Source organism: Pseudophryne corroboree, chromosome 9 (assembly GCF_028390025.1).
Source record: "Pseudophryne corroboree isolate aPseCor3 chromosome 9, aPseCor3.hap2, whole genome shotgun sequence".
NCBI classification, from domain to species: Eukaryota; Metazoa; Chordata; class Amphibia; order Anura; family Myobatrachidae; genus Pseudophryne; species Pseudophryne corroboree.
In genome coordinates this window covers 264,438,684-264,454,756 of record NC_086452.1, presented here as the reverse complement: position 1 = coordinate 264,454,756, position 16,073 = coordinate 264,438,684, and the positions used below count along the sequence as shown (strand labels likewise).

At 47.9% G+C, this 16,073-nt stretch overlaps 1 protein-coding gene and 1 long non-coding RNA gene across 6 annotated transcripts in view; one reads left to right on the top strand and one right to left on the bottom strand.

Moving 5' to 3' along the window:
- ATF6 (activating transcription factor 6) overlaps positions 1–16,073 on the top strand; it is a 568,366-nt gene that overhangs the window by 427,224 nt on the left and 125,069 nt on the right. For all 5 annotated transcript variants that reach the window (XM_063940277.1, XM_063940274.1, XM_063940273.1 and 2 more), the window contains exons 14-15: positions 3,377–3,488; positions 15,185–15,269. In XM_063940277.1, coding sequence (XP_063796347.1) covers positions 3,377–3,488; positions 15,185–15,269 — 197 coding nt within the window. The remainder of the gene's footprint in view (positions 1–3,376; positions 3,489–15,184; positions 15,270–16,073) is intronic.
- LOC134957987 (uncharacterized) overlaps positions 1–16,073 on the bottom strand; it is a 197,425-nt gene that overhangs the window by 126,443 nt on the left and 54,909 nt on the right. The window lies entirely within an intron of this gene.

Genomic DNA, 16,073 nt, shown 5'->3' with positions numbered 1-16,073 from the left:
GGAGCGACGGCTGCGGCCGCTTCCCTGATTGGCTGCCGGTCCGCCAGCTCTGGTTGGCTGGCGGCCGGCGCTTCATTTGAAATGCCGCCGCGTTCAGTGTGTCCATGGCTGCCGCCCACCTAATAGTAAGTGGTATTACTTACACCCACCCTCCCTCTCTCCATGCAGTGCTAACAGCCTCCCTCCCGCGCCGCTACCTACACCCTCCCTCCTTCCCTCCCGCACCGCTACCTACACCCTCCCTCCGTGCAGTGATCTCTATAACAGCCTCCCTCCCGCGCCGCTACCTACACCCTTTTGCACCGCTACCTACACCCTCCCTCCCGCACCGCTACTTAGACCCTCCCTTCCGCGCCGCTACCTACACCCTCCCGCACCACTACCTACCCTCCAGATGCTCTTTACACCCTTCACTGATCCCTACTGCAATCCCGAATCCCGGGATTTAAAAAAAAACAGCCCGGAATTGGCCTTCCTAATTGCACTCTCCCTAACAATACTTCAACATCACGGTTGGATCATAAATTTTCCAAAGTCACAATTGGAACCGACGACAAGATTGTCCTTTCTGGGGATGATACTGGACACAGAAGTACAGAGGGTATTTCTTCCAGTAGAAAAGGCTCTGAAGATCCAGCGAATGGTCAAACAGCTCCTGAAACCAACAAGAGTGTCGATTCATCAATGCATTCGGTTGTTGGGAAAGATGGTAGCGGCCTACGAGGCCATACAGTTTGGCCGATTACATTCCAGAGTATTCCAGTGGGACCTATTGGACAAGTGGTCCGGATCCCATCTACACATGCATCAGAGGATAATCCTGTCATCCAAAGCCAGAATTTCGCTCCTGTGGTGGCTACACAGTTCTCACCTCCTAGAGGGACGCAGATTCGGGATTCAGGACTGGATCCTGGTGACCAAGGATGCAAGTCTCCGAGGCTGGGGAGCTGTCACACAGGGGGAAAGCTTCCAAGGAAGATGGTAAAGTCAAGAAACTTGTCTTCACGTAAACGTTCTGGAATTGAGAGCCATTAACAACGGCCTTCTACAAGCAGTGCATCTTCTTCAAGAGCAACCCGTACAGATCCAGTCGGACAATGTAACAGCAGTAGCGTACGTAAACTGTCAGGGCGGAACGAAAAACAGAGCGGCAATGGCAGAAGTGTCAAAGATCCTCCGCTTGGCAGAAAGACATGCAAAAGCTATGTCGGCAATTTTCATTCCTGGGAAGCAGAGACTTCCTCAGCAGACACGATCTCCATCCGGGAGAATGGGGCCTCCACCAAGAAGTCGCAGAGGTGACAAGTCTTTGGGTAGTTCCTCAAGTAGACATGATGGCATCTAGTCTCAACAAGAAGCTTCAGAGATATTGTTCCAGGTCGAGAGACCCTCAAGCAATAGCAGTGGATGCACTGGTGACCCAGTGGGTGTTTCGGTCGGTATATGTCTCCCCCCCTCCCCACTTCCACTGATACCAAAAGTTCTCGAAATAATATGAAAAACAGGAGTTCAAGCAATCCTCATTGTCCCAGACTGGCCAAGGAGGGCTTGGTATCCAGATTTTCAGGAGTTGCTCATAGAAGATCTTCGGCCTCTTCCTCTCCGCGAGGATCTGCTGCAGCAGGGGCCGTGTGTGTATCGAGACTTACCTCGGCTACGTTTGACGGCATGGCTGTTGAGCGCCGGATCCTAGCCCGGACGGGTATTCCAAAAGAAGTCATTCCCACTCTTATTCAGGCCAGGAAAGGAGTAACGTCTAAACATTACCACCGTATTTGGAGAAAATATGTGTCTTGGTGTGAAACCAAGAAGAGTTTCAGTTAGGACGTTTTCTCCAGCCGGGTGTGGATGCGGGTCTACGATTGGGTTCAATCAAGGTCCAGATTTCAGCCTTGTCCGTTTTCTTTCAGAAATAATTGGCCTCCCTTCCAGAAGTTCAGAAATTCGTGAAGGGGGTGCTACACATCCAACCTCCATTTGTGCCTCCGGTCTTAACGTGGTGTTGCGATTCCTTCAATCGGATTGGTTTGAACCTCTCCAGGAAATGGAGTTGAAATTTTTCACTTGGAAAGTGGTCATGCTGTTGGCCTTGGCATCCGCAAGAAGGGTGTCTGAGTTTGGGGCCTTGTCTCACAAGAGCCCTTACTCAGTTTTCCATGAAGATAGAGCTGAGTTGAGAACTCATCAACAATTTCTTCCAAAGGTGGTTTCTTCGTTCCATATAAACCAGCCTATTGTGGTTCCAGTGGCTGCTGACTCCGCTGCTTCAAAGTCTCTGGATGTGGTCAGGGCTTTGAGAAACTATGTCGCAAGAACGACTCGGATAAGGAAAACAGAGGCTCTGTTTGTCCTGTATGCTCCCAACAAGATTGGGGGTCCTGCTTCCAAGCAGACTATTGCGCGCTGGATCAGACGTACGATTCAGCAAGCTCATTCTTCGGCAGGATTGCCAGTACCGAATTCAGTCACTGCCCATTCTACTAGAAAGGTGGGCTCATCCTGGGGCGGCTTCCCGGGGGGTCTCGGCATTACAACTTTGCAGAGCAGCTGCTTGGTCAGGGGCAAACACGTTTGCTAAGTTTTACAAGTTTGACACCTTGGCCGATGAGGACCTACAGTTTGGTCAATCTGTGCTGCAGGGTCATCCGCACTCTCCCGCCCATACTGGAGCTTTGGTATAACCCCATGGTACTGAAGTGGACCCCAGCATCCTCTAGGACGTATGAGAAAATAGGATTTTAATACCTACCGGTAAATCCTTTTCTCCTAGTTCGTAGAGGATGCAGGGCACCCAACCCAGTGCGTACTTTACCTGCAGTTGTTAATTTGTTTACAATGTTTTCAGCACGTTTGCTGTAATGTTCATGCCCGTTGGCATGTATTTTGATGAGGGCCATGTGTGCGGCATGGTTGAGGTGTGAGCTGGTATGAATCTCACCAGTAACTTAAAAGTAAATCCTTTTCTCGAAATGTCCGTCTCCCTGGGCACAGTTCCTGTACCGAGGTCTGGAGAAGGGGCATAGAGGGAGGAGCCAGTTCACACTCTGAAAAAGTCTTAAAGTGCCCATGGCTCCTGCGGAACCGTCTATACCCCATGGTACTGAAGTGGACCCCGGCATCCTCTACGGACTAGGAGAAAAGGATTTACCGGTAGGTAATAAAATCCTATTATAACTACTCAGAGCTCATTTGGGTTACTTTGTGATTTCTGCTCCTTATTGCGGAGTCACCTTTCCATTTCCAGATAAGCAATTCATTTATTTGTTCCCAGAACTTGTTATAATCCTTGATGAATAATGAACACCAAGATTTCCCTTTGTTCCTGTAGAATGGTACCCTGATTGAATGTTTATCCTCTTCCTTTATTCCTTCCTAGGAACTCTGTGAATGAGCTGCAGATATATTACTCCTCACCAAGGAGCTATCAAGAGTTTTTGGAAGCTATTCGCAGGAGGGGTGATACATTTTATGTTGTGTCCTTTCGTAGGGTAAGTACAAAAAAAAATGTTACGTTCATGTGAGAATGTTGCCAAAGCTTTGTTTTAAATGTGACCTGTTTACGCTATTTACAAGTTGTTTTCATAAAAAAAAACTAGCTGCTTTACCAGTTCAACGCACGGGAGTTTCAGATTTTCACAGTTGTAAATATAAATTAATGATAAAAATTTGTTAAATCTATACAGATATAAATTTGAGACGTCTTAATGTAAGTAAATATTAATCCATTATTCTTGGTGGAGGAGGAGGGGCACCCGTAGCAGATACGGTAAAAAGTGACAGGACCATTTTTGTAATTTATTCAATTCTACACACTGGAGGTGCAATCCAACTTTTGATCCGATTGTCCGTTTGGGCGTTATCGTTCACGCAATACAAGCCACACATCGGTAATGCCGTAATTATGTCAACACCCTTTTTCATCCCCTTAGGATAGGTGTATTCAAATTCTAATTACTTAGTTTTCCTATTTCCCACCTGAAGAATATCTTTGTTAAATTTCAGCTTTCTAACGTATCAGGAAGTAAGATAATAAGTGATGAGTCAGTCAGTCAGTGAGTGAATGTGTGTGTATGTATGTGTGTGTGTGTGTATGTATGTGTGTATATATATATATATATATATGTATATATATACATACATACATACATACATACATACATACATACACTGCTCAAAAAAATAAAGGGAACACTTAAACAACACAATGTAACTCCAAGTCAATCACACTTCTGTGAAATCAAACTGTCCACTTAGGAAGCAACACTGATTGACAATCAATTTCACATGCTGTTGTGCAAATGGAATAGACAACAGGTGGAAATTATAGGCAATTAGCAAGACACCCTCAATAAAGGAGTTGTTCTGCAGGTGGTGACCACAGACCACTTCTCAGCTCCTATGCTTTGTGGCTGATGTTTTGGTCACTTTTGAAAGCTGGTGGTGCTTTCACTCTAGTGGTAGCATGAGACGGAGTCTACAACCCACACAAGTGGCTCAGGTAGTGCAGCTCATCCAGGATGGCACATCAATGCGAGCTGTGGCAAGAAGGTTTGCTGTGTCTGTCAGCGTAGTGTCCAGAGCATGGAGGCGCTACCAGGAGACAGGCCAGTACATCAGGAGACGTGGAGGAGGCCGTAGTAGGGCAACAACCCAGCAGCAGGACCGCTACCTCTGCCTTTCTGCAAGGAGGAACAGGAGGAGCACTGCCAGAGCCCTGCAAAATGACCTCCAGCAAGCCACAAATGTGCATGTGTCTACTCAAACGATCAGAAACAGAATCCATGAGGGTGGTATGAGGGCCCGACGTGCACAGGTGGGGGTTGTGCTTACAGCCTAACACCATGCAGGACGTTTGGCATTTGCCAGAGAACACCAAGATTGGCAAATTCGCCACTGGTGCCCTGTGCTCTTCACAGATGAAAGCAGGTTCTCACTGAGCACATGTGACAGACATGACAGAGTCTGGAGACGCCAAGGAGAACGTTCTGCTGCCTGCAACATCCTCCAGCATGACCGGTTTGGCAGTGGGTCAGTAATGGTGTGAGGTGGCATTTCTTTGGGGGGCCGCACAGCCCTCCATGTGCTCGCCAGAGGTAGCCTGACTGCCATTAGGTACCGAGATGAGATCCTCAGACCCCTTGTGAGACCATATGCTGGTGCGGTTGGCCCTGGGTTCCTCCTAATGCGAGACAATGCTAGACCTCATGTGGCTGGAGTGTGTCAGCAGTTCCTGCAAGACGAAGGCATTGATGCTATGGACTGGCCCGCCCGTTCCCCAGACCTGAATCCAATTGAGCACATCTGGGACATCATGTCTCGCTCCATCCACCAACGCCACGTTGCACCACAGACTGTCCAGGAGTTGGCAGATGCTTTAGTCCAGGTCTGGGAGGAGATCCCTCAGGAGACCATCCGCCACCTCATCAGGAGCATGCCCAGGCGTTGTAGGGAGGTCATACAGGCACATGGAGGCCACACACACTACTGAGCCTCATTTTGACTTGTTTTAAGGACATTACATCAAAGTTGGATCAGCCTGTAGTGTGTTTTTCCACTTTCATTTTGAGTGCGACTCCAAATCCAGACCTCCATGAGTTAATAAATTTGATCATTTTTGTGTGATTTTGTTGTCAGCACATTCAACTATGTAAAGAACAAAGTATTTAATAAGAATATTTCATTCATTCAGATCTAGGATGTGTTATTTTAGTGTTCCCTTTACCCTTTATTTCTTTGAGCAGTATATATATCTGAGCTTTTTTAATTTAACATTATATACACACACACACACACACACACAGTACTTGATTTAGAATTGGACGCAATTCGTCTGTTGCATGATGGTAGATTAATGCAAATATCTGACTGTATTATGCTCAAAACAAAATTGATAGCAGCCTTGCGCTTGTTAATTGCTGCTTGTTCTTAAGTAATGGAGGAAACACCCAATACCTCCTATTTTACACAGATATACACAAAAAGAGAAATACCAAGAACTAGCGCTCTATATACATGCAATAAAAAAGTGATAGATATTGCCACGTAGAAATCCCCTGTACGGTCTCTCTCCTGGAAAAACACTTACAGGTTGTTTCTTTCACGTGTATCCATAAAGGTATCTTTTAGCAGCACACGGATTTCACTCACTGGCACCACAGTGTTCTTTCACTACTAGCTGACAGTTATACAACTTACATTGAATTTCTGTCCCGCGTTCCCATAAAGGTATCTTTATCCTCTCTGTATGTTGATATCCAATAGGAATTCCCAGTAGGACACACTTGCTTCCAAAAGGATTTTATTAAAATAACAAAAGTCATAAAAACAGGTCCGCATACATCAATTGGAACTGGGTATCGGCGGCTGATGGAAAACCCCGTGGAAGAACGCACCGGCTGCAGACAGGTAAGCGCACAACACGGAGTTCGAATCACCGACTTCCAGGACCTTCTGAACACAGACACAGGACGGCTTCAACGCGTTTCAGGGAGTCCACTCCCCTTTTTCAAGAAGTCTTGAAAAAGGGGAGTGGACTCCCTGAAACGCGTTGAAGCCGTAGTGAAAGAACACTGTGGTGCCAGTGAGTGAAATCCGTGTGCTGCTAAAAGATACCTTTATGTATATAGAGCGCTAGTTCTTGGTATTTATCTGACTGTATTACACTGCCGCTCATACAATAGCCATCATGACGCAATGCCGGCGTCACATACTGACAGCGGTCATCCTGATGATCCTGACAGTGGGACGTGCTGGCATCCTGCAGCAGGGGGGATGGATGTTGGGTTTAGCCAGATGAAGGGAGGTTAGGGTGCAGAGCCAGGGAGGGAGGGTTAGGTTTAGTAACTTAGAAGGGGAGGTTAGGGATCAAGTGGGGAGGGTTTGGCACCACTGGGGAGGTTTAGCGTAGGGGGCAGAGGAGGGTTAGAGGGCTGATGGGATTCTGATGGACAGGATGCCACTGTCTGTATTCTGACTGCCGGCATCCCGTCCATCTGTAAATCATACTGAACCCATAATGACAGTTAGTGTGGATTTGCACCAGTCCTTTACGTGTGGCAAGAGATTTACCAGAAATCCGTAAATGCACATTTCTACATAGTCTGTAAATCCATCTACACTCCCACAGAACACTTTTCCTTTGTGCCAACACCCAGTCCTGGCGAGTTATGCCCTCTATGCTGCAAGGGAAGATGTCCTGGATGTACACCTCTGTATTTTCTCAAAGTTGCGTATGCAGGCTCTGACACATGCTCATTAGCTACGTCACTTGTACAAGCCCCATGCTAGGTGCAAGAGATCCATCAAAAATAGGGTTCCCATCCCATATGTACGACTTAGAATCACATGAAGCTTTACATACAGGCTGGTCTTTCACATACTGTATTAATCTATGAGGATACCAAGAACCAATATAACAAACAGCAGCAGCTCACTAGATAACTTACAAGAGATAAGATATTAACAATGCTATATATGTATAAGGAAGGATAGTGCAGCTACAGCTAATAAAGCTAATAAAGGTATTCAGACAGTCCTATATGACATTTCCTTTCCAAAAATAAGCTTTAAATACTCAACATTTTTGAACCTGTAGATGGCAAAAGTCAGATTGGAGAATTTAATAATATACAAATTGTACACTCCTCTGATGAGACATAGGTGGTCATTCCGAGTTGTTCGCTCGTTGCCGTTTTTTCGCAGCGCAGCGATCAAGTGAAAAATCGGCAATTATGCGCATGCGCTTTGTACGCAGTGCGCATGCGCTAAGTGCTTTCACACAAAACTTTGTAGTTTTACCCAAGCTCCAGCGACGTTTTTCAGTCGCTCAAGTGTTCGTAGTTTGACAGGAAAGGGGCGTTTCTGGGCGGCAACTCAGCGTTTTCCGGGAGTGTGCTAAAAAACGCAGGCCTGCCAGGCAAAAAAGCAGGAGTGGATGGAGAAACGGGGGAGTGGCTGGCCGAACGCAGAGCGTGTTTGTGACGTCAAACCAGGAACTAAACGGACTGAGGTGATCGCAATCTAGGAGTAGGTCTGGAGCTACTCAGAAACTGCATGAATTTTTTAGTAGCAATTTTGCTACTCTTTCGTTCGCAATTCTGCTAAGCTAAGATACACTCCCAGAGGGAGTGTGCAATGCTGCTAAAAGCAGCTAGCGAGCGAACAACTCGGAATGACCACCATAGTTATAAAAGAAAAGAAAGTAGGGCAGTAATTCTTAGTTGATTCACAGTGTTTATTTTTAGCAATCCAGTGGAACTTTATTGAAGTCCTAATTCATAATGATTCCTCAGTATTAATACCAATGGATATTGCAAAAAGCCTCTGTTCCCCAAACATTGATACTAAAATAGAAATACTAAATAATCCTCACAATCCTATCTCTGAAAGGGTAAGCACTTAGTGGTCTATTCATAAAGCAGAGAAAAGCCCTGTTTTGTGGAAAACAGGGTTTTTTTTCTCTGCTTCGTGCTATTCACGGATCAGGTTACAGTGGAGAAGTCCCTGACCTCTCAAGCGGCACCCCCTGCTCCGCGGCTGATTCGCATCACCATACTTTATGCAACATGAACATCAGTACGGAGACAGCAGAGGAGCTCAGTGCTTCTCTGCCCTCAGCTTGGTAGTGTACATGACTTTTCTCTGACGTCCTAGTGGATGCTAGGGACTCCGTAAGGACCATGGGGAATAGCGGGCTCCGCAGGAGACTGGGCACTCTAAAGAAAGATTCAGTACTATCTGGTGTGCACTGGCTCCTCCCTCTATGCCCCTCCTCCAGACCTCAGTTAGAATCTGTGCCCGGACAGAGCTGGGTGCTTTTAGTGAGCTCTCCTGAGCTTGCTAATAAGAAAGTATTTTAGTTAGGTTTTTTATTTTCAGAGAGCTTCTGCTGGCAACAGACTCTCTGCTACGAGGGACTGAGGGGAGAGAAGCAAACCTACTAACTGCGGCTAGGTTGCGCTTCTTAGGCTACTGGACACCATTAGCTCCATAGGGATCGAACACAGGACCTGACCTTGTCGTCCGTTCCCGGAGCCGCGCCGCCGCCCCCCTCGCAGAGCCAGAAGACAGAAGCCGGCAGAAGCGGAGAAGACATCGAAATCGGCGGCAGAAGACTCCTGTCTTCACATGAGGTAGCACACAGCACTGCAGCTGTGCGCCATTGCGCCCACACTAACCCACACACTCCGGTCACTGTAGGGTGCAGGGCGCAGGGGGGGGGGGGGCGCCCTGGGCCGCAATTGTTACCTCCTGGCGAATGCTGCATATAGACAGTGGCACACTGTTATATGTATGAGCCCCTGCCATTTATTTTACAAGAAATCGCGGGACAGAAGCCCGCCGCTGAGGGGGCGGGGCCTTCTTCCTCAGCACTCGCCAGCGCCATTTTCCTTCCACAGCTCCGCTGAGAGGAAGCTCCCCAGGTTCTCCCCTGCAGAATCACGGTAGAAGGGTAAAAAAGAGAGGGGGGGGGCACATAAATTTAGGCGCATAAATCATAATACAGCAGCTACTGGGTAAACACTAAGTTACTGTTTAATCCCTGGGTTATATAGCGCTGGGGTGTGTGCTGGCAAACTCTCTCTCTGTCTCTCCAAAAGGCCTTGTGGGGGTCCTGTCCTCATTTAGAGCTTCCCCTGTGTGTGTGGTGTGTCGGTACGCGTGTGTCGACATGTTTGACGAAAGAGGGCTATGTGGAGGCAGAGCAAGTGCAGTTGACTGACGTGTCGCCGCCGACGGTGCCGACACCTGATTGGATGGATATGTGGAAGGTGTTAAATGATAATGTAAACTCCTTACATAAATGGTTGGATAAAGCTGATACCTCGGACCAGTCAGGGTCTCAACCCATGCCTGATCATACAGCGCAGAGGCCCTCAGGGTCTCAAAAGCGCCCACTATCCAAAATGGTTGACACAGATGTCGACACGGATTCTGACTCTGCAACCAAAAATGACAAAAGCTATACGTTACATGATTATAGCGATGAAGGATATTTTACACATATCAGACGTAAACCCTGTACCGGACAAGAGGGTTTATATGTATGGGGAGAAAAAGCAAGAGGTGACTTTTCCCCCTTCACATGAGTTAAATGAGTTATGTGAAAGAGCGTGGGATTCCCCAGATAAGAAAGTCCTGATTTCCAAAAGGTTACTTATGGCATAACCCTTTCCCGCCAGAGGACAGGGTGCGCTGGGAATCCTCCCCTAGGGTAGATAAAGCTCTGACACGCTTATCTAAGAAGGTGGCCCTGCCGTCGCAGGATACGGCCACCCTAAAGGATCCTGCAGATAGAAAGCAGGAAAGTATCCTGAAATCTGTTTATACACATTCAGGGACTCTACTGAGGCCGGCAATTGCGTCGGCATGGATGTGTAGTGCTGTAGCAGCGTGGACAGATAATCTATCTGAGGAAATGGATACCTTAGACAGGGATACCATTATGCTGACCCTGGGGCATATAAAAGAAACCGTCCTATGTATGAGGGATGCCCAGAGGGACATTTGCCTACTGGGCTCTAGAATTAATGCAATGTCAATTTCTGCCAGGAGGGTCCTGTGGACTCGGCAGTGGATAGGTGATGCCGACTCCAAAAAACACATGGAGGTGTTACCTTACAAGGATGAGGAATTGTTTGGGGAAAGTCTCTCGGACCTGGTTTCCACAGCTACTGCTGGGAAGTCAAACTTTTTGCCATATATTCCCTCACAACCGAAGAAAGCACCGTATTACCAGATGCAATCCTTTCGCGCACAAAGAAGCAAGAAGGTCAGAGGTGCTTCCTTTCTTGCTAGAGGCAGGGGTAGAGGAAAAAAGCTGCACCTTACAGCTGGTTCCCAGGAACAGAAGTCCTCCCCGGCTTCCACTAAATCCACCGCATGACGCTGGGGCTCCACGGGTGGAGCCAGGAGCGGTGGGGGCGCGTCTCCGATATTTCAGCCACCAGTGGGTTCGCTCACAGGTGGATCCCTGGGCTATACAGATTGTGTCTCAGGGATACAAGCTGGAATTCGAGGGGATGCGCCCTCAACGTTACCTAAAATCGGCCCTGCCAGCTTCCCCCATAGAAAGGGAAGTAGTGGTAGCGGCAATTCACAAGCTATTTCTCCAGCAGGTGGTGGTAAAGGTTTCCCTTCCTCAACAGGGGAAGGGATACTATTCCACAATGTTTGTGGTACAGAAACCGGACGGTTCGGTCAGACCTATATTAAATTTAAAGTCCCTGAACATTTATCTGAAAAGATTCAAGTTCAAAATGGAATCGCTCAGAGCGGTCATTGCAAGCCTGGAAGAGGGGGATTTTATGGTGTCTCTGGACATCAAGGATGCTTACTTGCATGTCCCCATTTATCCGCCTCATCAGGAGTACCTCAGATTTGTAGTACAGGACTGTCATTACCAATTCCAGACATTGCCGTTTGGTCTGTCCACGGCACCGAGAATATTTACCAAGGTAATGGCAGAAATAATGGTGATCCTGAGAAAGCAAGGAGTCACAGTTATCCCATACTTGGACGATCTCCTCATAAAGGCGAGGTCGAGGGAGCAGTTGCAGATCAGCGTAGCGCACTCACAGGAAGTGTTGCAACAGCATGGCTGGATTCTGAATATCCCAAAGTCGCAGCTGATTCCTACGACGCGTCTGCCCTTTCTGGGCATGATTCTGGACACAGACCAGAAGAAGGTGTTTCTCCCGACGGAGAAGGCTCAAGAGCTTGTGACTCTAGTCAGAGACCTCTTAAAACCGAAACAGGTGACGGTGCATCACTGCACGCGAGTCCTGGGAAAGATGGTGGCATCGTACGAAGCCATTCCCTTCGGCGGGTTCCATGCGAGGATCTTTCAATGGGATCTGTTGGACAAATGGTCCGGATCGCATCTTCAGATGCATCGGCTGATCACCCTGTCCCCCAGGGCCAGGGTGTCTCTTCTGTGGTGGCTACAGAGTGCTCACCTTCTCGAGGACCGCAGATTCTGCATACAGGACTGGGTCCTGGTGACCACGGATGCGAGCCTCCGAGGGTGGGGGGCAGTCACTCAGGGAAGAAACTTCCAAGGGTTGTGGTCAAGTCAGGGAACTTGTCTGCACATAAATATCCTGGAACTAAGGGCCATATTCAACGCCCTGAGTCAAGCGGAGCCCCTGCTTCGCAACCAACCGGTGCTGATTCAGTCAGACAACATCACTGCGGTGGCTCATGTAAACCGCCAGGGCGGCACAAGAAGCAGAGTCGCGATGGCGGAGGCCACCAGGATTCTTCGGTGGGCGGAGAATCACGTACAAGCACTGTCAGCAGTGTTCATTCCGGGGGTGGACAACTGGGAAGCAGACTTCCTCAGCAGGTACGACCTTCACCCGGGAGAGTGGGGACTTCATCACGAAGTCTTCATTCAGATTACAAATCGATGGGAACTGCCACAGGTAGACATGATGGCGTCCCATCTCAACAAAAAGCTGCAACGGTATTGCGCAGGTCAAGAGACCCTCAGGCGATAGCTGTGGATGCCCTGGTAACACCGTGGGTGTTCCAGTCAGTCTATGTGTTCCATCCTCTTCCTCTCATACCCAAGGTACTGAGAATCGTATGAAGAAGAGGAGTGAGAACAATACTCATTGTTCCGGATTGGCCAAGAAGACCTTGGTACCCGGAATTACAAGAAATGCTCACAGAGGACCCATGGCCTCTGCCTCTCAGACAGGACCTGTTGCAACAGGGGCCCTGCCTGTTCCAAGACTTACCGCGGCTGCGTTTGACGGCATGGCGATTGAACGCCGGATCCTAGCGGAAAAAGTCATTCCGGAGGAAGTAATTCCTACGCCTATAAAGGCTAGGAAGGACGTGACAGCAAAGCATTATCACCGCATATGGCGAAAATATGTTGCTTGGTGTGAGGCCAGGAAGGCCCCTACAGAGGAATTCCAACTGGGCAGATTTCTGCACTTTCTACAGTCTGGAGTGACTATGGGCTTGAAGTTGGGATCCATAAAGGTCCAGATTTCGTCCCTGTCCATTTTCTTTCAAAAGGAACTGACGTCTCTTCCTGAAGTTCAGACGTTTGTTAAGGGAGTGCTACATATTCAGCCCCCTTTTGTGCCACTAGTGGCACCTTGGGATCTCAGCGTGGTGTTGGGTTTCCTAAAATCCCACTGGTTTGAACCACTTAAGACTGTGGAGCTAAAGTATCTCACGTGGAAGGTGGTCATGCTGTTGGCATTGGCTTCGGCTAGGCGTGTGTCAGAATTGGCGGCCTTGTCATGTAAAAGCCCCTATCTGGTTTTTCATATGGACAGGGCAGAATTGCGGACTCGTCCCCAATTTCTGCCAAAGGTGGTGTCATCTTTTCATTTGAACCAACCTATTGTAGTGCCTGCGGCTACTCGGGACTCGGAGGATTCCAGGTTACTAGATGTAGTCAGGGCTTTGAAGATTTATGTAGCCCGAACGGCTGGAGTCAGGAAAACTGACTCGCTGTTTATCCTATATGCCCCCAACAAGTTGGGTGCTCCTGCTTCAAAGCAAACCGTTGCCCGCTGGATCTGTAACACGATTCAGGGGGCTCATTCTGCGGCTGGATTGCCGCATCCAAAATCAGTGAAAGCCCATTCCACAAGGAAGGTGGGCTCTTCTTGAGCGGCTGCCCGAGGGGTCTCGGCATTACAGCTTTGCCGAGCTGCTACTTGGTCGGGTTCAAACACATTTGAAAAATTCTACAAGTTTGATACCCTGGCTGAGGAGGACTTAGAGTTGCCCATTCGGTGCTGCAGAGTCATCCGCACTCTCCCGCCCGTTTGGGAGCTTTGGTATAATCCCCATGGTCCTTACGGAGTCCCCAACATCCACTAGGACGTCAGAGAAAATAAGATTTTACTTACCGGTAAATCTATTTCTCGTAGTCCGTAGTGGATGCTGGGCGCCCGTCCCAAGTGCGGACTTTCTGCAATACGTGTACATAGTTATTGCTTAATAATGGGTTATGTTATGTTGGCATCCATTGTTGATGCCCTGTTGTTGTTCATACTGTTGAGTGGATAAGTGTATCACAAGTTATACGGTGTGATTGGTGTGGCTGGTATGAGTCTTACCCGAGATTTCAAAATCCTTTCCTTATAATGTCTGCTCTTCCGGGCACAGTTTCCTTAACTGAGGTCTGGAGGAGGGGCATAGAGGGAGGAGCCAGTGCACACCAGATAGTACTGAATCTTTCTTTAGAGTGCCCAGTCTCCTGCGGAGCCCGCTATTCCCCATGGTCCTTACGGAGTCCCCAGCATCCACTACGGACTACGAGAAATAGATTTACCGGTAAGTAAAATCTTATTTTATCCATGTTGGAGCTCTCCCTTTTTTTGGCATTTACTAAAAAGCTGAAATTTCTGTGATGTCACAGGCTGGGGAGAGTTTCTGTAAGAACATGGTAGCCAGCCCATGATGGCTTGCACAAGTAGTTGGGTTAAGGACAGAAGGGGTGGTATTCATGTGACCGGCGGTCAGATGGCTGACGGTCACATGACTTCCCCAGCATCCCGCACCTCACTATCCGGACGGTCGGCATGCTGACCAACAGGGACTATTTCCACTCGTGGGTGTCCACAACACCCAAAGAGTGGGAATAGGTCGCTACCGAGCCTGCAGCATGGCGAGCGCAGCGAACCCGCAAGGGGCTTGCTGCACTCTCCCCACCCCGCCGGGATCTCGGCGTCTGTATGCTGCCGGGAACCTGGCGTCGGTATGCTGACCGTCGATCAACCATACCACACCCGACAGAGGATCTTGTGGACATCGCCTATATGCTGGAACCCAGAAGGGTGACAGGGTTTACCACTCATTTCCTTCATAGCCACCACCATCTTTATGGTAGTTATAAAGTGGGGCTGATATCTATTTATAGAGAGGACAGCCTTGTTAGGTTTTGTCACCTCTACAAAAGGCAGCCAATCTAGCACTGACCAGGTATCACATTTATGACAGCTGGTCAGTCTCCTCATACTTGTGGTAGATGTAATAATCTTTTTTACACCAGATGTGATGGATGTTTGTTTCTGCGTTCTTTTTCTAAGAAATAACAATAACAGCACAGCAGAATTATCCTGTAAAATTGTAACTTGATTTACATTTTGAAATACAGTATGTGCAGATGTTTGCATATACTTTTATCACTTGTCTGTTTTATTGTGTTTTGCAGGACCACTTGTTATTGCCAGCCACTAACAGGAATAAGACCAGCAGACCGAAGATGTCCATTGTTTTGCCATCTACAACTGTAAATGGTATGTAAACTAAGCAGTGTAACACTGCAAAGGACATTATTGCAAAACAGAGTTTATATGTAGAGATGACAGAGAACCAGTACCACCTTGTTCTATGTTTAAGTCGCAGCGTGTGGCCAATGTAGTACATCATGTGTCGTGCGCTGGCTTGGTGGTTATATAAGGTGTGCGATAGGCCGTCTGCACACATATCACTTGTTGCTGTCATGTGTTAAAGGGGCGATTTATGAGAGTTGCAAAAAGGAATGATTGATCATCTGCTTTCGGGCCAAGAGTGTCAGTATTTCTGAAACAGCACAGTTTGTGAAAGGTTCACATGCTGCTGTGGTGAAAGTGTAACAGGACTGGACAAATGGCACAATTGCGAATACCCGACATGGAAACTGCGTAGTACTATGTGCAATTTATGTAAAAGGTGAGTGTCGGTTATGAAGGTGCGTGAGGGCCAACCGACGCGCTACAGTTGAGCAGCTCACCATCAAAATGATCCTGGAGGCTACCAGACGTGTGTCTAAAATGACAGTTCAGCCCGTCTAGCTGCTGTCCGTGCTGCACACAGCGGTTACTCTGGCTATTAGCTGGTGGTCATAATAATGTGATTCGACCGTGTATGTCCCCTTATAGTCCAAACACAATTGCTAAGCATTTAAATTAACTGCTTTACCCCTCGTGGCCTCGTACAGTATCATAAATTGTCTCCTCATATCTTTCTCCCCTTGCCTCCTTAATCAGTAAAACTTGTACCACTTTCACACTGAAACTCTGCTTCAAACCTGTGACCGACCCATGATACTGAACACAAGT